Below are 25,125 nucleotides of genomic sequence, written 5' to 3' on the forward strand. Positions count from 1 at the left end.
AATATGTTTGTACAAAAAGTTACAATAAATATTTAAATAGTTCTATAACTAACTGTACAGGGTGAATAATTACACATGATTATTGATCTAAGGAAACAGGAGGACACGTGCAAAATAGATTCATGTCGCCGTATATGTCGTCTATCCTTCCAACACTCGGCCAAATTTTATTACCTCCTTTCACGAATGGCTGAAATAGAAATCGCTGGATGGATTATCAATTATCTATTAAATACGTATGTATGAACACTTACAGCTGGGAATGCCGCTAACTCTCGCGAGTACCCTCGGTCCCAAGTAGTTGATATCACTTGTTCCTGTGTATGCGGTGCCATTTTCAGTGGATTGTTGAGATTATCTAATTTTCCATTTTCTATGTCACTAATTTCTTTTCTTATGACTGCAAAACAAATGTATCGATAACTCTTCAAAAATAAAAAGAAAGATGTATAAAAAGTTAAATAATCTTACAGATGAGAGCATCGCAAAATCTGTCCAGTTCTTTCTTGTCTTCAGACTCAGTTGGCTCTATCATTAACGTCCCTGCCACAGGCCAGCTCATCGTCGGTGCATGAAAGCCATAGTCCATCAACCTCTTAGCAATATCCGCAGCTTCAATATTCGCAGTCTTCTTGAATTCCCTTATGTCCAAAATGAACTCGTGCGCTACTAATCCTGTTTTCCCTTTGTACAGAGTCTTATAATACTTCTCCAAACGTTTACTCATGTAGTTGGCATTTAGAATAGCGACTTGCGTGGCTTTTCTCAGTCCTTTAGGACCCATCATCTTGATGTACGCCCAGGAAATTGGCAGGATAGCTGAGGATCCAAAAGGAGCAGCTGATACCGCACCAGACTGCTTTATACCATTGTTACCATTTCCCAGACAATCAATCACAGGGTGAGATGGCAGGAAAGGTGTAAGATGTCGTTTACTATCAAAATACCACCTTATTATATTCATTGTTACAACACAGTGAACGTTATATTAATATTACTTACACTCCAATAGGTCCCATTCCTGGTCCCCCACCGCCATGAGGTATGCAGAAGGTTTTATGCAAGTTCAGGTGCGAAACGTCGCTGCCATAATCACCTGGACGGCACAGTCCAACTTGGGCATTCATGTTAGCTCCATCCAAGTACACTTGACCACCAGCCTCATGAACCATCGAGCAAATATCGCTGATCGTTTCTTCGAAAACGCCATTTGTAGATGGGTACGTTATCATCAGACAGGACAATGTTTCTCGGTATTTGTCAATCATTTCTGTTAAATGTACAGTGTCGACGGAACCGTCTTTCTGGACGAAAATAGGCTTCACTTGCATGCCGGCCATCTGAGCGGACGCAGGATTGGTACCGTGGGCGGAGATGGGAATCAAGCACACCTGTCGATGCTTGGTTCCATTGGATTCGTGGTAACATTGTATAGCTCTTAAGCCGGCGTATTCTCCTTGGGCTCCGCTGTTCGGCTGGAAGCTTATATTATCGTAGCCTGTTATAGCGCAGAGATCCTGTTCCAATTCGGTGAACAACTGTTGGTATCCTCTGGCCTGCTCGATCGGAACGAAAGGATGTATTTCTGTGAATCCTCGAAGACTGCAGGGCATCATCTCCGTCGTGGAATTCAGTTTCATAGTGCAGGATCCCTGTTGAAATAATTATACAAGTACAATTACGTTATTAATAGTGTAGACTTCTTTTGAATCTATTTCAATTTACCAGAGGTATCATGCTATGCACGAGAGACACGTCTTTGTTTTCTAAGGACTTCATGTATCGCACGATTCTCGTTTCAGATTGATGGCTGTTGAACACAGGATGTTGTAAATAGGGGCTGGTACGAGCAAAATGCGATTTGCTCAGACTTTTGTTCATACAAGACTCTTCCTGACACACTTCTTCAACAGTCGTGTCTATGGAGAATATCTTGTAGATATCATTTACATTCTGGATGCTGGTAGTTTCATCCAAAGATATTCCAACACCGTCATTATAGTATCTGAAAAGAGATTGACCAATTTATTCATCAGATTACCATATTGTTTATTATTCATTTACCTAAAGTTCACTTTAAATGCATTTGCATTTTCCTGGATGGTTTTTATAGGTGTTTTAGGTAACACTTTGATGGTGTCAAAGAAGTATTCATTTTCTATTTTGTTCCCAGCGTTCTCCAGTCCCTTTGCAAGGGCCAGAGTCAAAACATGTACCTTGTTGGCAATGTTTCTTATGCCTTCAGGACCATGGTACACTGCGTACATCGCAGACATGTTTGCCAATAGTGCCTGAGCAGTACAGATGTTGCTAGTAGCTTTGTCTCTTCTGATGTGTTGTTCTCGAGTTTGAAGGGCCAAGCGGTAGGCGTCACGACCACTTGCATCTTTTGTAACCCCGATCATTCTACCAGGCATCAAACGCACCAACTTTTGTCTGCACGCGAAGAATCCAGCGTGGGGACCACCGTACCCAAGTGGCACACCAAAACGTTGGCTGGTACCGACACATACGTCCACCCCAAATTCACTTGGAGGCTTGAGTACAGCCAGTGCTAACAAATCAGTGGCTGCACAGACAAGTGTCTAAAAGAAAGAGTACAATAATTATTTTGATTTCAGGGTTCCAACTGTTGAAATACATACACCATCAGCATGTGCTCTCTTCACAATGTCTTCAAAAGTATAAATGGACCCAGTTGTGTCTGGATATTGTAAAAGAATTCCTGCAATGTCCTTTGCGCTGGTATCAACCTGCTGGACGTCCCCAATTTCAAAATTAAGGCCAAGAGAAGTTGCTCGTGTAGCAATAACACTGATGGTTTGAGGATGAACTTTATCAGAAACGAATAATTTCTTTCTCTTGTTGCTCCTGTAGGCAAGGGCTAAAGCCTCAGCTGCTGCTGTGCCTTCATCCAGGAGGGAAGCGTTTGCTACTTCCATTCCAGTTAAGTCACATATCATTGTTTGGTAGTTCAATAAGCCTTCGAGTCTTCCTTGTGATATTTCTGGCTGGTAAGGTGTGTATTGCGTTGTCCTAGAACACAGCTGTACTGATTACCTTAATTATATCAATTTCTTTACAAATTATCTTCCATTGCTTACCATCCAGGATTTTCAAATATGTTCCTCATGATGGTATGAGGGACACAGCAATTATGATAGCCCATGCCGATATACGAACGCCATACGTCATTCTTCTCCGAAATTTTTGTGACCTTTTTCAGTAATTCGTATTCAGCTGGAATATAATTACACCATTTCATGTTCTACTTAGGTTTTTCGCTCCAGAAAATCACGTGAATGTCAATCTGAATGCACGAGATTGACCTCTGACCCAAGATACGCTTACATGCTTAATAAGAGGTCATTATCTTATTTATTCTGTACAGTTTTTAATTACACATGCTTCTCATTAAAAATGAAAATAGGTTCCTTTGAAAAGGAACTATTATTTTATTCTTTCTTTCAAAATTTATTTAACGCACAAAATATCTATAACAACATTTGATGTTTATACTTCTAACGTGTTTAGTTCAATATCAAAGGGTTATCGTTTTGCACATGTTACATATCATAAGTCTCGTGACTTCGCACGCTTATGCATGCCGCAATTATCTTTCCAAACGTTTCAACACATTATTCCACATATGATAATCTTATACTCACTAACTGGTTGTTCAATCTTCAATTCTTCTTTGTAGAGGATCTTAGCCGGGATTGCTGTTTTTGTTAATTCTTCCAAGCTCTATAAAAATTAAGATAAAATTGCTACTTTGCTATAGTTGTACGTCTGAAGAATAAAATATGTTACCTCGAATCCAATAGTTTTCAGCATTTGTAATTGCTCGTGCTCGCGGGGTCCGATGTGTCTAACTTGGAACTCATCCTGTTGTGATAAAAATTGTTCAGCTTTTCCATTTCGCAAATTGCTCAATGTTAATCCACGCGTTTGTTGGATCACATTGCTTCTGTTGAACAGTTTTGAACATTTTGTCATTTTCAGAGTGTAGGACATGATGAGTTAGATCTGTTCCAATCAGGTTTTAAAATATAGACATCTGTATTTCTAGTGTTAATTGAATAGGAACAGTGTAACTGATAGATCCCAGAAGACTAAAGAGCTTGTTAAAGTAGACAGAGGTTTTATACCCCTCAGACCTATCATCCTATGATGTCAGAACTCCTGATTACAGTTTGAACTTTTGTAACCTTGAGTTGTTGAGTATCTTAGACAATATTGAGAAATTACCTTTGCATGCGTATGTTTCTAAAAGGTATTTCACCATAATGTGAGTTCAAATAACTTATAAAGTGTTATCAATCTTCTTGTTTTCAAAAACACTGACAATGTTTGTTGTTGACTTGTTATTAATTTAAGGAAATAAAGTACAGCAAGAAAGAACATATATTTTGTATAGAAATTCAATTTTATTTGAAATATACAATCGTTCTTACAGCAAACCGAACACTTACAGAATCTATTTATTTACAAACCATTAAACTTAATAAGCGTTTTATTAAGTAATATTGAAAGAAAGTATTTCATTTCATAAATTTATCTTTGTTCTGAGTAAGAATTTTAGCAGAAGACTTTGCATCCAAAAACAGCGATGCTACTTCTTCGACATCTTCCTTTTTAATTACTGTTCTTTCGTTTACTTTTGCCGTTAGTGCCGCCGGAGTTAACAGTTGCACTACGTATCTAAGAGTTGTTTTTGTCCCTAATTCTCCCAGATTAGACAAAGCTTCGTCCTCGATTTGCAGTCCTTCCGTCGTAGCTCTTAATTTGACTATTTGTTCTATCTCGGATCGAGAGTATGGAAGTGTTCGTATGATGAGCAATCTATCTAAAAGGTCAAGAGGTATTCCATGCGGCGATACAATGTCTTCTGTTCCCCTAATTACACAACGGCCTCGGTTCGTAGCAAAAATAACTATCGGAGCAATTGCACTTTCCAAAGCACGGTGGAGATAGGTAAATGTTTCAATGTCTAACATGTGTACTTCGTCTATGAATAAAACACCCGGTACTAGTTCTGCGACTCCTTGATCAATGTATTTATTCACCACTTTGTTTATTTCTTTACGCAATTTATCTGAAAATGAAAATAATCAAGCTTAATAATTTATTTAAATGTATTTAAATAATTTAGGTTCCCATTGCATTACCTGTGATTTCTGTTTTCTTAGGCTTCATTAATTGGCCCATCATAGACATAACATCTTGACCACCTTGTGGTTTAGCATTGGCAACATCCAGATCATGCAATGTTACATCTTGAATAACTTCCTTTTTCTTGTGCACATCACCTTTAGGTAAAGGAACGTATTCCTCTGCTTCTAAATCAAATTCTGTAGCAAAATTATCGCTTCTACCCTGTCTTTTTACAGCGCCGCTATTTGCTTCTACATAGATTACATCTCCTGTTTCTACTTTTTCTTTTTGCAGAGATTCGTATATAGAGGGATCCAGTTTCAACTGTTTTGTGCCTTTAGCAGTTTTTAATCCAATAACTACATGAGACACCGTTTTCCCATATCCACCCATTGGATTCTCTGTTTCAACTGGTGTTAGTTCAGTAACTTCACCTTCGTATACTTCTTTAGTTTCTTTAATTCTGAGACCAATAGCGCGTCTAAAATTCTCCATAAGAACTTCTGTCTTTTTTATTTCAGAACTGTACACTTCTGAACCAACCATAGGGCAGAATGGTACTTTGTTACCTAATTCTTGAGCAATAGCAAGTGCAATTGCAGTTTTTCCAGTACCTGGTGGGCCAGCTAATAACACCGCTCTGCCAGCCATTTTCTTTGATTTGATCATATCAACTACTACTCCAGCAGCCTGAAAATCATTACTTATTTCATTAAAATAAACGATTTTCCTTGGAATATGTTTTTCACATTACTCCAAAACAAAATTATCATACAGAGAGTTTATTAATGTGTACGGCAGTTAACCAGAGTCCATAACTGCGAAAAGACCAGTTTTCATTCTTTTCTGCGCATCTTCGCCCTGATTGGCGATATTCCCCAACAAAGTGGAAAACGATTGGCGGAGAGCTCGCTGCGTTCCCCCACCATCTTCCATCTTGCGCGTCGCAGTTATGGACTTTGGTGAACTGCGGTATAATATAAAATATTCTAACCTCACGAGCCATTTCTTGACCAACGAGGCCTGCTGCGCTTTGTATAGCTATACCATTTTCGTCAAGCCCTAAACCTTTTATATGCGTATGAGCTGAGATTCTTTGAGTTTTTGCAGTACTCTTTACTTCTTCGATCTTCATTCTCTTTAAATATTATTGAATCCCTTTTGAAAAACACGTTCTATGAGCGCCGGTTTGATTGATACAACTTGCACGTTACCATGCTAACACGCGGAGCATTTATGTATGTACAGCATCGTGCAAAGAAGGATTTTGCAGAAAAAAATAGTGGAGGGAGGTCATAGGTATATCGCAAAAATTTTTCACGGTCAATATAAAAATAATTTCTTTCTAATTGTAAGAATTAATAAAAATTTAATGGAATAGATAGTTTATAAAATAGATGTATATGGGGAGGTACATTGGTGGAGGGTATCGCCGCCATTTTGTTTGGGAAGCCTACCATGCTTGGCGTTGTACAATACGAAGTTTCGATTCGATTTACTTCGAGTTGAGTCGATTCGATTCGATTCGATTAAGGCGCATGTTCGAACGAATACAAAAGAAATTAACACGAGTGACATCTCTCGATTATGACAATGTCTCGACGTAGTTACAGCTGTTCGAGCGCGCACAAAAATTGCTATCAACGAAGATGTTTGGTCCGGCTTGGAACCTGATTGTATGCGTATGTTTTTTCACGTTATTTTGCGAGCAAACATCTTCGGAATGTACGCAGTTGACACCCTGCTCTTGTATGTTCCCCGACGGGCATGGCTATGATTTGTCGCCACTTCGTAAATTGAGGTCTGTAAATATGACCAACATAACCTCTATGTTTTCTTATCTCTTTATTCGACAACATTTCTTTTCAGCCCGTTGCAGACAATTAATGACAGTTACACCTTTTATTTTCATCCGTGTACAAACAAGCCACTGTCAGTCAATGTTACAAGCGAATGTTTCAAAGGAGATGGTGTTTCTGTAAGAAACAACGCCGCCATAGCAGCCTAAAAATATTTTTTCTCGTTTCACATTTAATCATTTGTAATTTCAGCTGTGTGCTCAACATGGCAACACCACAATTAATCTAGGTAGAGTGGAGGATACGCATATAGAAGCAGCGTCCGACCAGGTAAAGCCCTCTTTGATCATTCATCATGAAAACTACACTTCAAGCGTAACTTTATTTTGTTGTGATTCCTGTACTTCTTCACACATTATTATGGAAACGAAAATTGGAAACTCTGAGTTCGTAAGTGTACTCTTGAATTTTTTGAAAAATTATAAAACCACAAATTTTGTTATACTAATTGTATCAATAATTGTTACAGCGTTTGCTATTGGTATCTCCTTATGCTTGTAAAGTATCCATACGTCCTAAAGGCCTTTCCATTGGTTCAATTTTAGTTCTCAACTTTTTCATAATTACTGGTGTATACTTTATTGGTGGAGCAATGGCATTAAAGTTTCTGAGAGGAGCAACAGGCTGGGAGATGGTACCGAATCATACATTTTGGGGAGAGCTTTCTTCTCTCGTTAAAGTAAGCCTTACAAGGCATTCACAGATTTTTCTCCTTGCATGATTTTTCTAGCACAGTATATAAATGACTTGTTTCTCTTTTCCTAGGATGGCATAGCGTTTACTTTCAGCTGCTGCCGTATAGACAGTTACGATAGAATATGAGTTCATCTTCTCTTGAACGTTTTGTCGTTTGATCGTGTGGTAGATGTAAAGAACTCAGAGCTCTCGCGTTCGTCGTATAATATAACCGGAATGACTCGTTTTGATTTCGCGCGCAAACGGTCTTGTTTCCTAAGTCGATTGTAAGCTTCTCCTGCAAAATACGCAGAATCATTGCGCAAGAACTCTAGACGTTAAAATAAAAGAAGCAAAAAGGAGATTAAACAAAGATTAAAGTCTGATAGTAGACCTCGTACCAGGGAACAAGTTTGATAGGAAACAAAACCAGGGAATTTTGTGATTTGATATTTTATTAACGACTGGCGATACAAAAATATAAATACTTAAACATACATATATTTTGTATACTTGTAATTTTCTATACATGTATGTAAAATTTTTAAAGACTTTCAATTACATGGGAGCACGATAGAAGTTTACCTCGTTGTTTTCGAGTCGAATAAAATAAATAAGATAACTGCGATTAACGATCATTATTCTCGCCCGAGATTGAAAATACTGAATGAAAAAAGGAGGAAGCGACATTTGAATATTAAAAGCTTTCGATGCCGTTGACGGGTATAGAAGTGTCCCGGTCGCTTTGCACGATTATCCAGTTGCCGTTGGCGTTCACCGACTGAACGTTCACGCTCTTTGCGGAGAAAGCGGACACGATCTGCGCCAGGTCCTGAACGCGGTTACCTTTGTACAGGCAGACTGAGTCTCCCAAAGCGATTCCATTGGCAAACGATGCGTCGTCCAGCGAGAGAAGCAGCGGTTCCTTGTCGCGTACAGTGCCTGGATGAAAAGAAAAAAGAAGGTGATTAAGGAGGAATAGAAGAAGAGGAAGTAGGTCGAACTTGAGATTTGGACGTCCTTAAGAATTAGGAGTGTACCCGAATAAATTTATCTGCTAAACAGACTTTTGGGATTCTGCCCGAATCTGAAAAGAAAATACCGGGTACATCGTCGCTACCTTTGATCCGATGCCCTTCTACTTGGACGAGGACGGCTTTCCCCTCCGCCGACACGTGGCTCCCTTCCACCTCGATGCCCATTTCCCGCGCAAGCGTTGGCGCGTTGATCAAATTCAAACCGTTCTTAGTCTGTCCGGACAGAACACCGAGTAGAACGGCGGTGTGCACGAAAGCCTTCTCCTGCATCCCGCAGCCGATCGTCTGACTGCGAACGGTGACGTTCAGCTTCCCTTTCAACAATCGAGCCGCCAGTTGGCCCAGCTTCTTCGACAGCTCTATCCACGGCTCGTTCTCGTCCGTCATAGCGGTGCTCAGTATCGGCGCGTTCACGATCCCGGTGACGGCGTATTCCGTGGATTTGCCAGCCAGCGCTATGAATTGTTGAGCTATCTCAACGGCGACTCGCTCCTGAGCTTCGGCCGTGCTTGCCCCTGTGGACGGCAACCTGTTAGGATAATTGTAAGCGGAAAAGAGGTGTTACAGGGGCAGTTTTTTTTTTACCGAGATGAGGAGTGGCGACGACATTCGGATGCGCGATCAGCTGTAAGGTGACCGGATTCTTCGGCGGCTCTTCGATGAACACGTCTAAAGCGGCGCCACCGCAATGGCCGGACTTGAGCGCGTCCAACAGCGCCTGTTCGTCCACGATACCACCGCGGGCGACGTTCACCACGCGCACCCCTTTCTTACATTTCGCCAGGGTGGTCGCGTTGATCAGATCTGCAAGAAGAGGATAAGAGTCAAGCGATGGTATAGGAGGAGGAGGCTTAATTAACTTCGTACTTCTCGTTTGAGGAATAAGCGGCGTGTGGACGGTGATATAATCCGCCAGCGGCCATATTTCCTCCAAAGTTAGCTTCTCAACGTCCAGTTGGATCGCGTCTTCCCCGGTTAACAGCGGATCGAACGCGAGCACTCGCATTCCGAACGCCTGCATCCTTCTGGCCACCTCGCGGCCGATCCGACCCATTCCGAGAACCGCGAGCGTCTTGCCCGACAACTCGAAGCCCGAGTACAATTTCCTGTCCCATCGTCCTTCCTTCAACGACTGAGCCGCCTGGGCGACGTTGCGGGCCAACGCGGAGATCAACGCGCAAGTTAATTCGCAGGCGCTGATGCTGTTCCCGCCGGGGGTGCTGAAATTTTACGTTCGTTTCTTCCTTTTTACCCATTCGGATGATTTTCCAGTAAACTCTTGGTATATTGCCGTTTATGGATGGAGAAATTCTTGGATTTGGCAATATAAAAAGAGCTCTTTCTATTATGATAGAGGGAAACTCCCTCAACCGGCAATATATCAAGAGTATATATAGTAAACTCTCGGTATATTGCCGTTTATGGATGGAGAAATTCTTGGATTTGGCAATATAAAAAGAGCTCTTTCTATTATGATAGAGGGAAACTCCCTCAACCGGCAATATATCAAGAGTATATATAGTAAACTCTCGGTATATTGCCGTTTATGGATGGAGAAATTCTTGGATTTGGCAATATAAAAAGAGCTCTTTCTATTATGATAGAGGGAAACTCCCTCAACCGGCAATATATCAAGAGTATATATAGTAAACTCTCGGTATATTGCCGGTTATGGATGGAGAAATTCTTGGATTTGGCAATATAAAAAGAGCTCTTTCTATTATGATAGAGGGAAACTCCCTCAACCGGCAATATATCAAGAGTCTATATAGTAAACTCTCGGTATATTGCCGGTTATGGATGGAGAAATTCTTGAATTTGGCAATATAGAAAGAGCTCTTTCTACTATGATAGAGGGAAACTCCCCCAACCGGCAATATATCGAGAGTTTATATAAATTGGCAATATAAAATGAGCGTCTGCCTCTATGGAGGAGAGCTTACTCAACCGGCAATATAACGAGTGGCAATATATCGAGAGTTTATTGTATTTTGACTATTTTGCAACAAAGTGCACATACTTCAACACGACGACTCCTTTCCGCGTAGCGGCCTCGAGATCGATGTTATCGACTCCAGTTCCAGCTCTGCCGACGACGCGAAGTTTCGGGCAGCACGCGAACACCTCGCTGTTCACCTTAGTTTCCGATCGAACGATCAGGGCATCGTGGTTCTGCGCCAACAAAGAAAATAGAAATAAACGCAGGTTGTAGACGATGCGTGCCGATGGAAGGGAGAGACCGAGCGATAAGTACAACGACCCGTGCAGCTAACCGGTATCCGCGTTCACCAATGGAACTGGCTGCAACCGGCTAGTCCGCTCGAACGCGAATTGCAATTAGTCGAGACGGCGGAGGCAGGGAAAGAGATACGAGAGATGCGCGACTGGGAGAAAGAGATAGAGGGAAAGTCGAAGGGGATATAGGTTAACGTTGCAGTAGGAAATTACCTATAGAAAATATGAGATAATCCCATCTGCCCGTAGATGTACATACAGGACCGAATTAAGATTTCTGGGACCTGGGCTCCTTGGTTGAAAAAATTCCAAATTTATTCTAAATGAAATTAAATAAAAAAGGACAATAATAAACAAAATTTAATTCAATATTTTTTAACATAGCACATGGAAGGTTTATAAAGGGTCCCCTGAAAAATGGCTACAACCCTCCTTAATTCGGCACTGTATACTTATTATCTAGACTCATTGTCAGTTTATTTGTTTATTCCTCGTTGTTACCTGAAGTTCCTTAATCAGCTCCTCCTTCGACAGCTTGTGCTTGGTTGTGACCGGAATGCCGTAACGGGCAAGCAGCTCGCCGCAGGACGCGTGCACGGGGTCGCTTATGAGAACGCTTCCGAAGCTGGTCGACATGTTATCCTTGAACAGACGGAAACTTTGAGAAGGTTCGATCCCTCGAACACGATCGGTCTGCGTTACGGAACTGCGCACCGATCGACGCTGTTTTCGAGTCGCGCCCATCGAACGTAAACACGTCTGTATCCGCGATTTAGGCCCGCGAGGAAAGGGAGAGGAGACGAGATGTTTGCTTATGTAAGCGAACGATTTACAAGAAATTAAAAATTCGCTCGAGATCGGAAAGATACCGGCACGTCTGGCGTCGATCGGTCCCCGATTCTGTAAAAAACACCTGTTGATTAGGGCGTACCTCGTGCGGGCGTCGTTCGGCTGCGATTCTGTGGAAACACTGTATCCGCTCTGAACAGCGATCCAACCGTAAACTGTCTGTTGGTCGGTGATTTATCTTCTTATAGCGTTGTCCCCACTCGGCCGACCTGAGTTCACAGCAGTCAACCGACGCTGCTTTTTATTTACTAAACGACGAGACGCGATGTTACGGAGCGGAAATTCGACAAGACGTTTCTTATGTTTCGTGTCCTTCCAACGATCATCTACGTTTCGTTAATTTTTTCGCAATCTTTCCTTATTTTTCTTTATTTGTTTGGAAAGAAATAACCGAGGAAAAATTGATATCTTCTCGTGTTGCTTATTAGACCAAAGAAAAATAAAATTACCAACGCGCGTGCGATACGCGCCGACTGCAGACCGCAAAATATATTTTCCATTCCGGGGTCATCTAGTGTTACGTGATGCAACTTCTGCTGGGGGTCTGATGTAGCAATAATAATAATTATTACGCTGTTATCGCCGGTTCCCGCTTATTCCTCCGTTTTGCTTCTTTTTCCTTGATAAAGCGGGGAGCACGTCGAGGGTCTACGCGGCCCGCCCCGACGCCCCATTTACGTCGTCGAACTTTGGACGAATTTAAAGTATCGATCAAACGGTTCTCCGATGAGTTTCTCAATTTCATTTCCCGTCCACCTGGGTGCTCCGTTACTGATCGTCTTTCGTTTCAGCTGTCGAGGACGTTCGCGAAAACGGTACCCCCAGCGGCGCGAGTTATCTTATCTGAATGGAAAATAACTGCATTGCGAAGCTTTCGATAAATAATCCGAGATTTGTTAGGTATAAATAGGAGAGATTTTGTGGACGATTTTATCATTCGTTCGTTTCGTGTTGCCTCTCGCGGATGGTATAGATATGTGGCTCGATGTTGTCTATTTGGATGAAATAGATTGTTGGAACAAGTTTTCTAATCGGGAAACCTTGTTTATCCCTCGCTCGTTATCGTTGGACACTTGTTTCACTGCACGCATTGTTTCGTCATGCTTTTGTGGCATCGAGGTATGCATATGTTGAGCGGATGATCAGTGGCGTAAGTAGGAGGTTCTTCTGGGATGAGTGAGGTTCGTTGAATTTTGGAATTCTGGGATTTTGGAATTTGGGGATTTTGGTACTTTAGAATTTTGAAATTTGGGATCTTCGAATTTTAGAATTTGGGAATTTGGGAATTTGAGAATCTTGAAGTTTGGAAATTTGGGAATTTGGGAATTTGAGAATTTAGGAATTTTTGTATCTTGAAATTTTAGAATTTTGGAACCTTGGAATTTGGGAATTTTAAAATATTAAAATTATGCAATTTGGAATTTTAGAATTTGGGAATTTAGGAATTTGGGAATTTGGGAATTTTAGAATTTTGGAATCTTGAAGTTTGGAAATTTGGTAATTTGGGATCTTGGAATTTGGGAATTTGAGAATTTAGGAATTTTGGTATCTTAAAATTTAAAAATTTTGGAACCTTGGAATTTGGGAATTTTAAAATATTAAAATTATGCAATTTGGAATTTTAGAATTTGGGAAATTTTAGAATTTCAGAATTTTGGAAAGCTGAAGTTTGAAAATTTTAGAATTTTAGAATTTGGGAATTTAGGAATTTTGGTATCCTGGAATTTTAGAATTTTGGAACCTTGAAATTTGGGAATTTAAAGATATTAAAATTATGCAATTTGGGAATTTGGGAATTTTTAGGTTTTGGACTCTTAGAATCAAACAATTTTAAGATGATGGAGGGATCAGCCTACATTTTGAAAGGGGTCCAGACTCACCCTGGCCCCTGCCTACTCATCAGAAGAGCCACGATCTCTTATCACTATGGGAGAGTTCGAGGCACGATAACGATCCTGTGTTAAAAGGCATTCTACAAAAGCGTCGATAACGGGATCGTCGGTCGTTCGAAACAATGCAAATCTGTCTTGTCGAGAAAGGAGCGTCCGCTGGCTGATAAGCGAAGCGGGAATAAGTTGATAGACTGGAATGAACCGGTTGATCGTTACTGAACTCGCTACCCTTTCGGACCGCGTACAGAGGAAAGAAAAAAATGTTGATAATGCTCACATGATTCTAGAAGAGAAAGGGAAAGAAGAGAGAGCGGAAGAACGACAGAGATATATTGTCGTTCGGATCAAGAGGTGAACGCTGGGGAAATAAGAAGTAAAGAAATTTATGTTTCTCAGATGTGTAAACGTGAATGCACATATAAAAAAATTATATACATATAATTATCATCGTCCAAGCGTAACATTCTGACGTAATCTTTGATTTTGCAGACACCAAAGTCACCCCTTTTTTCTCAGAAAATGAAAAACAATCACTTAAAGTCGGCCACCTCTTTACTTTCGATCTTTAGCTATTTCCAGATTGAAAAGTTTTCTCGAGATTGGAAAACAACTTACTTAGATTTTCTAAAGACCATGTACCATTTCGAACAGAAGAGATATCTGTATTTATTTGTCGAACCAACGATAGACAGAAGCATGTTTTTACAAGAGTGACTTGGTTCGAATCGAACATACTTTTCCGTAAATACTGTACGCGTGTACAGGTGTACAGATTGAGATAACGATTAACGAAATTGGTATCGTGTTGTACACCTTTTGTATCGCAAGAGCCACTCTCTCTCTCCCTTTCGTTCTCCCGAAAGAGCTATATGAAAGCGTCAAAGTTAGTCACGAGAACGATTATTGTTCGCAGTTTGTCGTTCCAATTCTGTCCACGCGAGAATTTCGTTGCAGTAGTTCGAACACGATGAAATGGCAAACGGAAGTATTAGTGCTTTGACTACAACGCTGTAGATATTTAATATTTCCATATTTTTATTAGCTGTTATTCCAGAGACTCTGATTACGAATATTTTCTTCTGGATTCAGAGAATTTTTTATAATAAATTGTGTTAATTAATAGCAGCGTTAATGGGCAAAGGTGGGAAAAGGAGAGAAGAAAATAAGACTTGAATCAATATGGTTTATTATCGAACACGATGTTAAGGTGAACAGCTGACACTGAGTACAGGAGATGTTATCATTTCTTCGAGCAATTGTTCATTGTTCGTGAATGCATAAAAGGGTTTGAATTTCTAATGCTTCGACAACATTGTCGCGTTTTCGATGCAAACAGCTTTTCGATCGATTCTTGAAAGCATTTCCATAGAGGAACGATGCGACGAACTCATCGAGAAAAATACTCGATCCTTCAGCTTTTATTTTCGCAATCGTAGCTTTCATTCGTTTTCATTTAAAAATGTAGCCTTTGGCTATTTGTATAACAATTACACCTCGTACCTGCGTGAAATTCTAGTTTTTATTTTGCCAATTCGATACCGGTTCGGTTGCTTGAAATAATAACCACTCTTGTTTCCTGTTACAATCGCTATTTCAGCGAGGAAATGATACGAAACAAGATTACAAGGCTCTTCGTGCGAGTTTATTTTCACAATGCTCGATCGGTAAAATCGATTGGACGTTAACGCGCGAGTCTTCGAACTGAGAGGAAACAGAGGAGACCGTTTTACGATTACGTGAAGCTTTAGACGGATGGTTTAGTGTTTTAGTTTTTTCTCTTACCAGGGACACAATAGTGCATGCTTTCCACTGGATGGGCGCTTAGGGGAAGATTTCTTTCCCCATATTGCTCAACGGACGTTGCCATCAATTTTTATTAAACTACACTACTCCTTTTCTGTGTTCTATTTTTCTTTTTGACCTTTATATAAAGTTTTTTGTTCATTATTTGGTGTCGGGTCGGGATTTTTTTTGGGATCGGGTTGAGGAATTTTCCGTTTTCGGAATTCTAGTCCGGAATTGCTCCCTTTTCGAGATGGGGTCCGGGTTGAGGAATTTCTCAATTTTCTCTTTTTGAAATCGGGTCCGGCTCAAGAGAATTTCCCCAATTTTCTCTTTTCGAGATCAAGTCGGATCCAGGAATTTCCCAATTTTTTCTTTTTTGAATCGGGGTGAGAAATTTCTCAATTTCCTTTTTTTGGAATCGGAACGGGTCCAGAACTTCTCCTTTTTGAGATTTCGGATCGGGTAGACTTCCAATTATATTTCAAAATTCGAAATTTAATCCGTCACGATGCATAAAAATGTTCTGGAAACATTTTTTCGATCTCCCACCTTGAGAGCGGCAACCACCCATCCTTGACCGGTCCGCGGTCAATTTAGCTTGACCTCAGTATCTAAGGGGTAGCGGTAGAACCCACATAGCTAACACCATTGACAAAGAGGTTTCTAAATCACATACTTTTTTCGCAAGTTGTCTGCCTAAAAAAAGTTCGAGAGGTCCGAGAAGCATCTTGTCCAGAACTAGTCCGAATAAGGGAGGCCTGTGCAATATTCGCGTTCATACTATTCTCCTGTCGCGTCGATGTATCTCCTCTGGTGCATCCCATTGCTAAAGCACTACTTCCCGCGCCGCTTCGTTTTCTCCTTTTCCCGTAACAGTTGAAAAGTTCTCTGGTCCCTTTCTGAAAATTCCGGGACAGGAAAGCGTAGAGGAGCGGATTGAGGCAAGAGTTCACATAGGAAATCAAGAAAGTCGACAAAGTTAGGAGAGTGCTAAAGTCCGATGTACGATCGTAGTTCGAGTCCCAATATCCCCAGGCGATTCGTGCTTGTTGCGGCAAATTGCAGACGGCAAACATCATAACCACGGCGATCAACATTCTGAAAAATCGTCTCGTTTCCAATTCGCCAAAGTCGTAAAAGAAACATCGAATACGGGTAGGTACCTGATGACGCCGCGTCTGGCTCGCAGCACGTTTCTGCTGGAAGTCTGGATGCGATGGGATTTACCATTTCTAGCGTTGCTAGCTGCACCGCTTAGAGTGGCGCTACTTTTCCATAAACCTACCGCCAATCTCGAGTACAAATGACACATCAGCGCGAGCGGAACTAGGTAGAGAAAGACGAGGTTTACCGCGTCCAGGACGGCCTTGTTGTGTTTCTTAATGTTGGCCAAGCAGATGATGTCTACGTCGCCCGTGATCAAACGGTTTCTCATGGTCTCGACGTAAAAGAACCTGGGAGAGGCGTAGATCGCCGCGATCATCCAAACTACTCCGATCACCAGTTGCAGACGACGTCTGGTGAGCACGGATCTGCATTTGATCGGGTGAACGATGGCCAAATATCGTTCCACGCAGACTACCACCAGGATCAATATACTGGCCGTGTAAGAAAGTGCGTGGACGAACATGTAAACTTTGCAAAGAAAGTCACCGAGCAGCCAGCTGTTCATCAGGTAGTTGGTCAGGGTTTGGTACACGCAGAATATGCCGACGCAGAAATCGGCCACGGCTAAGTTTGCCAGAAAGAAGTTTGTGATACTTCGTAGTCGTCGAGAGAAGGTAACCACCAGGATCACAAGCAAATTACCTAAAAATAAACAAATCCTTGGTTCCCAACATTTTTTTTATTTTTAATGATAATTTGTCTATTTTTGAATAACTATTACATAAAAATTATCATTAAAAAAAAAAAAAAAAAATTGTTGGGAACCAAGGATTTGAACCGAGGACGTTTAGATTGCGAGTCGTGTGTTTAACCACGGAGCGGATCCATGAGTCGCAATCTAAAGGTCCTCGGTTCAAATCCTTGGTTCCTAAAAAAATTTTTTTTTTTTTTTATGATAATTTTTATGTAATAGTTGTTCAAATAGAGACAAATTACAGGACCGGATGAAGATTCCTGGGCCCGGAGGCTATTAAATTTTTGAGGGACCCCTTGGTTCAAAAATTTAAATTTATTCTGAATAAAATGAAAGAATTTTATTTAGTATTTTTTGACATGGTAAATAAAAAAGGCTTATAATTAGGCCCCTTACAAAGGGACCCCCTTAGGTCTTCCCTTGATCCGGCATTGGTTAGCAAAAATAAATATCAACAAATGCAAATACACGAAGGCAAGTGTAGGCAAGAATCGATATTTTTCCACCTTATGGAACGAATGTTGCATAATCACATTATCACGAATCCCATTTAAATTCACTCCCCATCGAATTACATAAACTCCTATATTTTCACTTAATCAATACGAGCAGTCGAACCAATTGTAACGATTACGTATTTATTTATCGAAGCTGCTGCTCGAACAAACATCCGGCTGAGTGAAATAATTTCTATGAAACAGCTTTCCGTCGGGAAAGTGGACGGAATTTTCGAAAGATCCTTTGGAAATCTGTCAGCACGTAATAAAGATTAAGGGGAGCAAAGAAAAGGTCCGGAGTGCCTTCGTTATATTCATTTGCTCGCACAAAGCTTTTCTTCTGTTCAATTCTATGGAAAATGTAAGCGGATGTAAATGAGATTTGTTGCTCCATCAACGAGAGGGAAGTTTACCTGGAGCTCGTGGCATCGTTAATCGAATCACGTTTAGAGCGTTTCCTTCTCTCGTAATCAAATTTTTCGCATTTTTATCTACACCCTCATCCGTCTGATTGGAAACTTCAAAGTTGGCAAAGCGAAACTGTTAATACTTCTTTCCCTCTCGCATTCTTAATAAATCCTACTTCATTCGACGTTCTATTAAATCCGATAACGCGTGCTTTTCCTTTTTCAAGGAACAATATTAACCTCACAGAATCGATCCGCACTCGAATAGTGGAAGCGAACTTACCGAAGAAGCAGCAGACAAACACGATACTGTAAAGTGTAATAAAAATCACTTTCACGTCGGTTCTGTCGAAGATGTATTCCTCGTTTAGGGACACGTTGGATAGGAGAGTTTCGTTGCCTTCCACCGTTTCGTTGCCGGGGATTTCGTACATGACCGTGTGTCGCGTGCTCTGAAAAGAAATCGTGAGGAGGAAAAGGGAATGAACGATTGCTTCGCGACGTTTGATGGATGGAGGAAATAGAAATCAGAGTTTCTCTAATGTAGAACGTGTGATTTCTGTCGCGTATCATTCCTTCACATTTTCAAGTTAATTTCAAGTTTTCTTTCAATATTGGATGTAAATTATTCGATCGAGTCCCGAAATTACGGGTACCCGAATAAATTTAGGTGCTGGACCTGAAATTTCGAGTTAGCGTTTGACCCGTCTTGATTAGCACTCGACCCGACTCGATCATTACTCGAAGATTACCCGAAAATTACCCGAGGCTCGGGTACCCGAATTTTCGAGTAAGGAAAAGGGTTACTGCAAGCATAATACAATCGAAAATTATCACATTGTAATCAATTGATAATTTTTTAATTATCCACTCTAAAGCAGAGTTTGTTGTACCTGGACTGTTGTACCTGAATGTTTTCATGTTACAAATCTGTCGCGTATCGTTTCACGATCAATTAATCCGCTACGTGTTCAGTTTTATCAACGACATAAGTAGTATAATACCGGGGAAAAGTTCTCGCCCGATATCGATAAACCGATTCGAGTAGTTTTTAAACGGTGGATTAAAATGGAAAATTGAAACATTACCGAATTTTGATAAACGTTTATGCGATACGTTGCTGTTTTTCAGTTTGAGTTGAAGGATTTTTTTATCAATCGAATGCATGCGAAAAGACCAACGCGTCGAGTTATTTTATTTTTTGACAGATTCTGTATCGATGTTATCTAAAAAAAATGATAATCTTACCTGATAGTTCATAGACGAGTTACAGTCTGGGTTTCTCTTTTAATCTTTGTACCATATTTTTTATGGTTTCTCGCGATAACAGTCGTTTGTCCCAAAGATATACAAAGAAGGCTTCCCCCTCCAATGCAGGAAAATGGGAAAATTTGAATTGATATTTATTTAATATTCATATTTCCCAGCTACATACTAAATTTTATAAGAATTATATTATTTTCTTCCTAAATTATTTTTAATATTTAAATAATCAAAATTAAGATTTTCAAAAATCCATCTTCCCTAAGGAAACCTGATTTGTCCCCGAAGTACAATTACTTTTGTAGTATATTTAAGATTCAAAAGCAATCACAAAGAAGTCAAACATCACTTATCATTTTATCAGATTTCTTCGCACCAGATAAATTAAGCCGGTGAACATTCTTCTGATTAATTTTCGTCTATCGCGAATCAATTAGGTCGCCTTTCATTCCCGATGTAATTCTTTCTTTTATGAAAAATTTCTTTCATTACAAACGATTTGAAAAAACAGCATTATGCAAAAACCATTTCAGAATTTCGCAAGCGAAAAAGTGTAAAACGGAAATGGGTAACGTACGGCTGGCCGTTTCGCGCGGTACTGAAAGCTTCGAGCTTTCATTCATATCCGAGGAGGTGACCGAGAATCCTGGATTTCGCGCAGGCGTTCGCCAGCTTGCTCCTCCGCGAAAATCGCAAACCCTTAAAGAGCGAAGGATTTATTACCCGGCACGATTCCATTTCGGTTCCGAGTCCGATATAACCGGAGTAAGTTTCCCGCGGTGGTAAGGAGGAGAATTTTCGAAGCAATTACAGCGCCGAGGTAAGAAGAAACCAGTCGAAGCTCACCGGATTAAACTTCGGGTAGAATTTGTCGAGTTTCGTCGGCGTTCGTTGATTATCATTTCCGAATCGAGTCGAAGAGGGGGATCGCGCGATAAATAGTGGCAGTTGGCAGCAGAGCGATTGCTCAGACGCACGAGGCACCGATGTCCCCTTTCTGCTCCGAATCAAACTCGATCGCGTCTTTGCGCGATGTCCGATTGCCCCGAATAACGAGAAAAAGTGCGGTGAAAACGTAACTGTCGTGCGGTTTATTATTCCGAGGAAGATGTTGCTGGAGGATACCAGAAGAACTTTCGGAGCGAAAAGTGAGTTGGCACGGTCTTCCTCGAGGAATCCATGAAAGTAACTCAGACTAATCGCTGGTGTTTCTCGATTCAAGTGGCTCGTTGCGGCAAAACCGATTGCAACGAGTACACGAAACGGAGGCTTCCAATTTTATCCTGGTTGACCAGCTACAAGCTCGCTTGGTTGCCGCAGGACGCGTTGGCCGGCTTCACGGTCGGCCTCACAGCCATACCTCAGGGCATCGCTTACGGCGTCGTCGCCGGATTAAGTCCAGAGGTACGATACTCGAACGGTCCGATTTCCAAGAATTTTTATTTATCTTTCTTCCTTCAGTATGGGCTGTACTCTTCTTTCATGGCGTCCTTCGTGTATATTGTTTTTGGTTCATGCACCAGCATCACCATCGGGCCCACCGCCATCATGGCGACGATGACGCAGTCATTGGTATTGAAATACGGCTCTGATATAGCGGTGTTGCTTACGTTTTTGAAAGGCTGTATCATCACCTCGTTGGGTCTTCTTCACTTAGGTAAGCGAAGAAGACGAGGCTATTTATTCGCGATAATCACGAGCGCTGATTTCAGGTTTTCTGCTGAATTTCATTTCGTTACCCGTCATCACCGGCTTCACCGTTGCCGCGTCCATCAACATCGCCGCTTCCCAGTTCAAAGCGCTGTTGGGGATTCCAGGTAGAAGCGACGATTTCATGGATTCCTTGATCTCGGTGTTTAGCAAACTGGACGAGATCCGATATCAGGACACCTTATTGGGAATCGCGACGATAGCGATGTTGGTGTTATTCAAGGTACACGGTATAGTTTCGGTGGAAATTGGACTGAAGGTACATTGGATGACAGAATAGACGTATTATTTTTTTGTTTACAAGAATTTACCCGGAAGACGAACTGGTAACTGGATGCAAAAAGCCGCGTGGACCGTTACCCTAGCGCGTAACGCTTTAGTGGTCATCGCAGGGACTGTGATGGCATACGTGTTCTTCATCAACAATCAGACACCTTTTGTGTTGACAGGTGAGAATTTTCGGTTCGTCGAAATTTCTCGGGCCTAAATTAACAAAAGGTAAAACGGAGAAAAATGAAAACGATTTTCAGGAACGATGGGTGAGGGTTTGCCACCATTTGGACCACCGCCATTTATTATCGCCGCCAACAATAGGACGTACGATTTGCTTGAAACGGTCGTTGCCATGGGCCCCACGTTGGCTTTCGTTCCAATCGTGTCAGCCATCGAGCACATGGCTATAGCAAAAGCTTTCGGTATGCTGAAAATACTGTTGGGGCTCTCTCCATGGTCCGCCGTCGGAAAGTTGCGAATCGGCGCGAAATTTGCAGGGAAACGTCCCCAAATATAAAATTGTACCTCCGGGTATTTATTAATTTTTTAAATATTAGAAAATCATTCTCAGTATCGTACAGACGCGAATAATCCCCCACGACCCCTCCAAGTTTCGTTTCGATCGTCAACCAGGACTTTTCAAAATTAACCGATTATGGAACAATGTGTGCATTTAGCAAAGGGTAAATCTTTGGACGCGACCCAAGAGATGTTCGCTTTAGGGCTGTGCAACATGTTCGGCTCTTTCGTTCGATCGATGCCGATCACAGGTTCTTTCACTCGAACCGCAGTCAATTATTCGTCCGGGGTTAAAACCACTTTTGGAGGTCTATTTACGGGTAAGTACTGAAACTCCTCGTAGAATTTCTTATAAAATTCTCTTCCTTTTTGTCAGGTTGTCTCGTGTTGCTCGCAGCCGGCTTATTGACATCCACCTTTCGTTTCATTCCAAAAGCCACTTTGGCCGGGGTCGTTATATGCGCCATGTATTACATGCTCGACTTCAAGGCGTACCGTGAATTATTCAACGCCAGAAGTAAGAATTTTAGAAACCGAAATTTTGCAAATTTTCTTCTTCTAATTCATTTTCAGAATTGGACTTTGCATTGATGATGGTTACTCTGTTGTTTTCCGTTTTCCTAAAACTAGAATGGGGCATCATTATCGGTATAATTCTGAACCTAATCATACTCTTGTATTTTTCAACGCGATCTACCGTGCAGACTGAAACGCAACAGGTAAACTGAAACGGTAAATAATTTTTTTCAAACAGCTATGATTTCATTTTTTCATGATTTTTGATGAAGTTAGGGGATAAAACTGTGATACGCATTATACCTGAGGAAACTGTTACATTTCCGGCGGCGGAGAACTTCCGAGCCCATATAATGGAACTTTCGGAGGACAAGTTGTGCTCCGACGTTGTGCTCGACTGTCAGAATTTGAAGAGGATCGACGTAACCGTAGCGAACGTAAGGCGAAATAATTTTTCTTCAATAGGATTTTATCGAGACGATTGGAAACTATTGTTATTTCGCAGAATCTGAAACTGTTGGCCAACGATCTGCGACTTCGCGGGCAAACGATTCGTTGCGTAAATTGTCGCGACAACGTCCAAGCTGTATTGAAGGCTATCGCTCCGGACCTCCAATGCGGATCGTCGAATGACGAAAATCTATATCAATAAGCCATCTCGATAATTTGACCTCGCTTTCAACATGTGTTCATTTCAGACTATCAAAGCCCGTAACACCGTTTATTGTAAAGCAACGATTGCGTAATACCAGCTACCTCCTACTCCTTCCATAACAACGAGTTATTATAGGTATGAATAAATAAATAATTGTAATTTATTTTACAAGCCGCTGTGTTTACAAATTTCCAAATATCGCGCTAATTTCATATTCGATTGGTACGTAAGTAAATAGGATGGTGGGCGTTAAACGCTTGTTGTAACGATTGAATCGATTCGATGTATGCTTTCAAAGTGCTCTTCCATCGTTTCATTGTCCATTGGTATCCAGTAACAGTATTTACAGTATTTTCGTCGATGAAATTTAACGTGTGTCGAGAGGGACAGTAGAGTAGCAATTTGTTCGTGACAGAAATTGCATTCGAACCTCAAGGATCGTTGCTCTGAAAGCTAACAATTAAAGCCTTATATAACCGTGCAACTATGGAGTGGAGAGAAAAAAAATTGTTTTCCTTGAAAATTGATAATACGTAATAACAAATAATATAACTCACGTTAAATGCATCGCCGCTCCCGGCGTGTTTATCTCTTTCTGAAATAACAGCGTATTGAGGCACTTTCGAGTCGGAATTTTCCTTCTTACGGAGTTGCAGCGATAAAACTATCGGCTGTTTTATTTCTTCGAGCTAAAATTTCGTTTTTCATTAGTAATTATTAAAAAAGGTTATAAGAAAAGAAAATTTTATATAAATTAAATATTATTTATAACATAAATTAAACATTATTTGCATTTCCCGAGCTTGATCAGCTAATACGATACAAATAAGTACAATAGATTTGATTTAGTTTTGAAAAATATCGTTCCCCGCGCATTCGATCTGCGCATCGCTCGGAAGGTGGTTGCGCGCATGCTCGTTTCCGACAGTCCCCGCGTGGCGTTCGAAGAGTGCGGATCGTTTCGAACTTGCTCGTGAATTTTGACACTTTGTGCCATTTAGTAACTATATTACGTCAAAATAGTGTAAATTTGTTGCTTAACAGATCGTTAAATACGGACATAAGTGAATTTAAGTGTATTTCTACGTAATTATTTAACATTTCTACGATAATCTGTACTCGCGAATACAACGGTGCTTTTCGCGGTATTACGCGACGCCATCTTGCTTTCTAGTGCACCAACGCCATCTTGTTTTTGAACAGACGCTATTTTATTCCAATAGTACTCGTGTTAACGAAATATCGTTTAATAAATCATTTTATTTCTACGTAATTATATAACATTTTTACGATAATCTGTACTCGCGAATACAGCAGTGCTTTTCGCGGTATTACACGACGCCATCTTGCTTTCTAGTGCACCAACGCCATCTTGCTTTTGAACAGACGCTACTTTATTCCAATAGTACTCGTGTTATCGAAATATCGTTTAATAAATCATTTTCGCGGTAATTCGTAATTACAATGGATAATTTCACGCGTGTGCATCGAAATGGAAGACAATTGAAGAGGAATCATGATCCAACCTACCTTCCTGGTGCTTTGAATCGGAGGACGGATGTCGTACACGAAATCCTTCTTCGTCATCTTCTCGCTGATGTTTCGATTGCATCGCAGGTTATACTTGACAGCATCCCCCGACGATGAATCCGTCAGCGAATTTCTCCAGTCTTGGTGAGTGTTCATATTCTTTCCATATGCACCCATTTCATTTTTCACCAGTCATATTTTTTGGTATTCAATTGTCTAACCGTATCCACGGTTACGTGTACATAAGGAAATTTGTAGGTTTTCATGAGAAACAATTTTTATTACGAAACGTATGTATTTATTTGTCATAATGATAAATTACAGATAACTCTTAAGTCAATAATATTGTTTTTCTTTCATAAATTCATGTTAATATAAGATTTTTCCTAGTAAAAACTTTTCTTT

General features: G+C 40.8%; 8 protein-coding genes across 9 annotated transcripts in view; 3 read left to right on the forward strand and 5 right to left on the reverse strand.

The window, feature by feature from the left end:
• Nucleotides 1-52: 52 nt before the first annotated feature.
• On the reverse strand, nt 53-4,128 carry LOC117606477 (glycine dehydrogenase (decarboxylating), mitochondrial). Its single transcript, XM_034328968.2, has 10 exons — nt 3,814-4,128; nt 3,669-3,747; nt 3,105-3,240; nt 2,646-3,036; nt 2,065-2,585; nt 1,726-2,005; nt 1,003-1,652; nt 472-935; nt 255-400; nt 53-190 (listed from the first exon to the last, which is right to left on the reverse strand). The coding sequence occupies exons 1-10, from the start codon at nt 4,015-4,017 to the stop codon at nt 80-82; spliced, it is 2,982 nt and encodes a 993-aa protein (XP_034184859.1). The 5' UTR covers nt 4,018-4,128; the 3' UTR covers nt 53-79.
• A 313-nt stretch (nt 4,129-4,441) lies between these two features.
• Nucleotides 4,442-6,408, reverse strand: pont (RuvB-like helicase pontin). The gene is made up of 3 exons (XM_034328984.2): nt 6,152-6,408; nt 5,172-5,847; nt 4,442-5,098 (listed from the first exon to the last, which is right to left on the reverse strand). The coding sequence occupies exons 1-3, from the start codon at nt 6,290-6,292 to the stop codon at nt 4,545-4,547; spliced, it is 1,371 nt and encodes a 456-aa protein (XP_034184875.1). The 5' UTR covers nt 6,293-6,408; the 3' UTR covers nt 4,442-4,544.
• A 323-nt stretch (nt 6,409-6,731) lies between these two features.
• LOC117606492 (cation-dependent mannose-6-phosphate receptor) lies at nt 6,732-7,922 on the forward strand. Its single transcript, XM_034328992.2, has 5 exons — nt 6,732-6,958; nt 7,027-7,135; nt 7,209-7,406; nt 7,486-7,695; nt 7,782-7,922. Exons 1-5 carry the CDS (start codon nt 6,807-6,809, stop codon nt 7,836-7,838), a joined length of 726 nt encoding a protein of 241 aa, XP_034184883.1. The 5' UTR covers nt 6,732-6,806; the 3' UTR covers nt 7,839-7,922.
• Nucleotides 7,923-8,114: 192 nt separating this feature from the next.
• LOC117606484 (hydroxypyruvate reductase) lies at nt 8,115-12,049 on the reverse strand. Of its 2 annotated transcripts, none has more exons than XM_034328982.2 (7): nt 11,895-12,049; nt 11,465-11,605; nt 10,749-10,900; nt 9,596-9,948; nt 9,314-9,532; nt 8,812-9,243; nt 8,115-8,633 (listed from the first exon to the last, which is right to left on the reverse strand). In XM_034328982.2, the coding sequence occupies exons 2-7, from the start codon at nt 11,597-11,599 to the stop codon at nt 8,389-8,391; spliced, it is 1,536 nt and encodes a 511-aa protein (XP_034184873.2). In that variant the 5' UTR covers nt 11,600-11,605; nt 11,895-12,049; the 3' UTR covers nt 8,115-8,388. The 2 variants fall into 2 exon arrangements, with proteins under 2 accessions (XP_034184873.2, XP_034184874.2); XM_034328983.2 differs by having other exon boundaries at nt 11,465-11,621; nt 11,895-12,023.
• Nucleotides 12,050-16,157: 4,108 nt separating this feature from the next.
• Nucleotides 16,158-20,371, reverse strand: LOC117606487 (trissin receptor-like). The gene is made up of 4 exons (XM_034328988.2): nt 19,503-20,371; nt 18,538-18,706; nt 16,653-17,298; nt 16,158-16,587 (listed from the first exon to the last, which is right to left on the reverse strand). Exons 1-4 carry the CDS (start codon nt 19,512-19,514, stop codon nt 16,158-16,160), a joined length of 1,257 nt encoding a protein of 418 aa, XP_034184879.1. The 5' UTR covers nt 19,515-20,371.
• Nucleotides 20,372-20,451: 80 nt separating this feature from the next.
• On the forward strand, nt 20,452-23,187 carry LOC117606481 (sodium-independent sulfate anion transporter). The gene is made up of 11 exons (XM_034328978.2): nt 20,452-20,665; nt 20,740-20,921; nt 20,979-21,174; nt 21,230-21,450; nt 21,532-21,676; nt 21,758-21,922; nt 22,178-22,339; nt 22,396-22,536; nt 22,593-22,738; nt 22,808-22,972; nt 23,041-23,187. Exons 1-11 carry the CDS (start codon nt 20,626-20,628, stop codon nt 23,185-23,187), a joined length of 1,710 nt encoding a protein of 569 aa, XP_034184869.2. The 5' UTR covers nt 20,452-20,625.
• A 252-nt stretch (nt 23,188-23,439) lies between these two features.
• Nucleotides 23,440-25,019, reverse strand: LOC117606495 (uncharacterized). Its single transcript, XM_034328996.2, has 3 exons — nt 24,721-25,019; nt 23,748-23,879; nt 23,440-23,643 (listed from the first exon to the last, which is right to left on the reverse strand). The coding sequence occupies exons 1-3, from the start codon at nt 24,895-24,897 to the stop codon at nt 23,440-23,442; spliced, it is 513 nt and encodes a 170-aa protein (XP_034184887.1). The 5' UTR covers nt 24,898-25,019.
• The window catches only part of LOC117606476 (uncharacterized), an 80,627-nt gene continuing 80,230 nt past the window's right edge, over nt 24,729-25,125 (forward strand). The window contains exon 1 of the mRNA XM_076689750.1: nt 24,729-24,864. The gene's annotated coding sequence lies outside the window, so the exon portion shown is untranslated. The remainder of the gene's footprint in view (nt 24,865-25,125) is intronic.

Source organism: Osmia lignaria, chromosome 8 (genome assembly GCF_051020975.1).
Source record: "Osmia lignaria lignaria isolate PbOS001 chromosome 8, iyOsmLign1, whole genome shotgun sequence".
Taxonomy (NCBI): domain Eukaryota; kingdom Metazoa; phylum Arthropoda; class Insecta; order Hymenoptera; family Megachilidae; genus Osmia; species Osmia lignaria.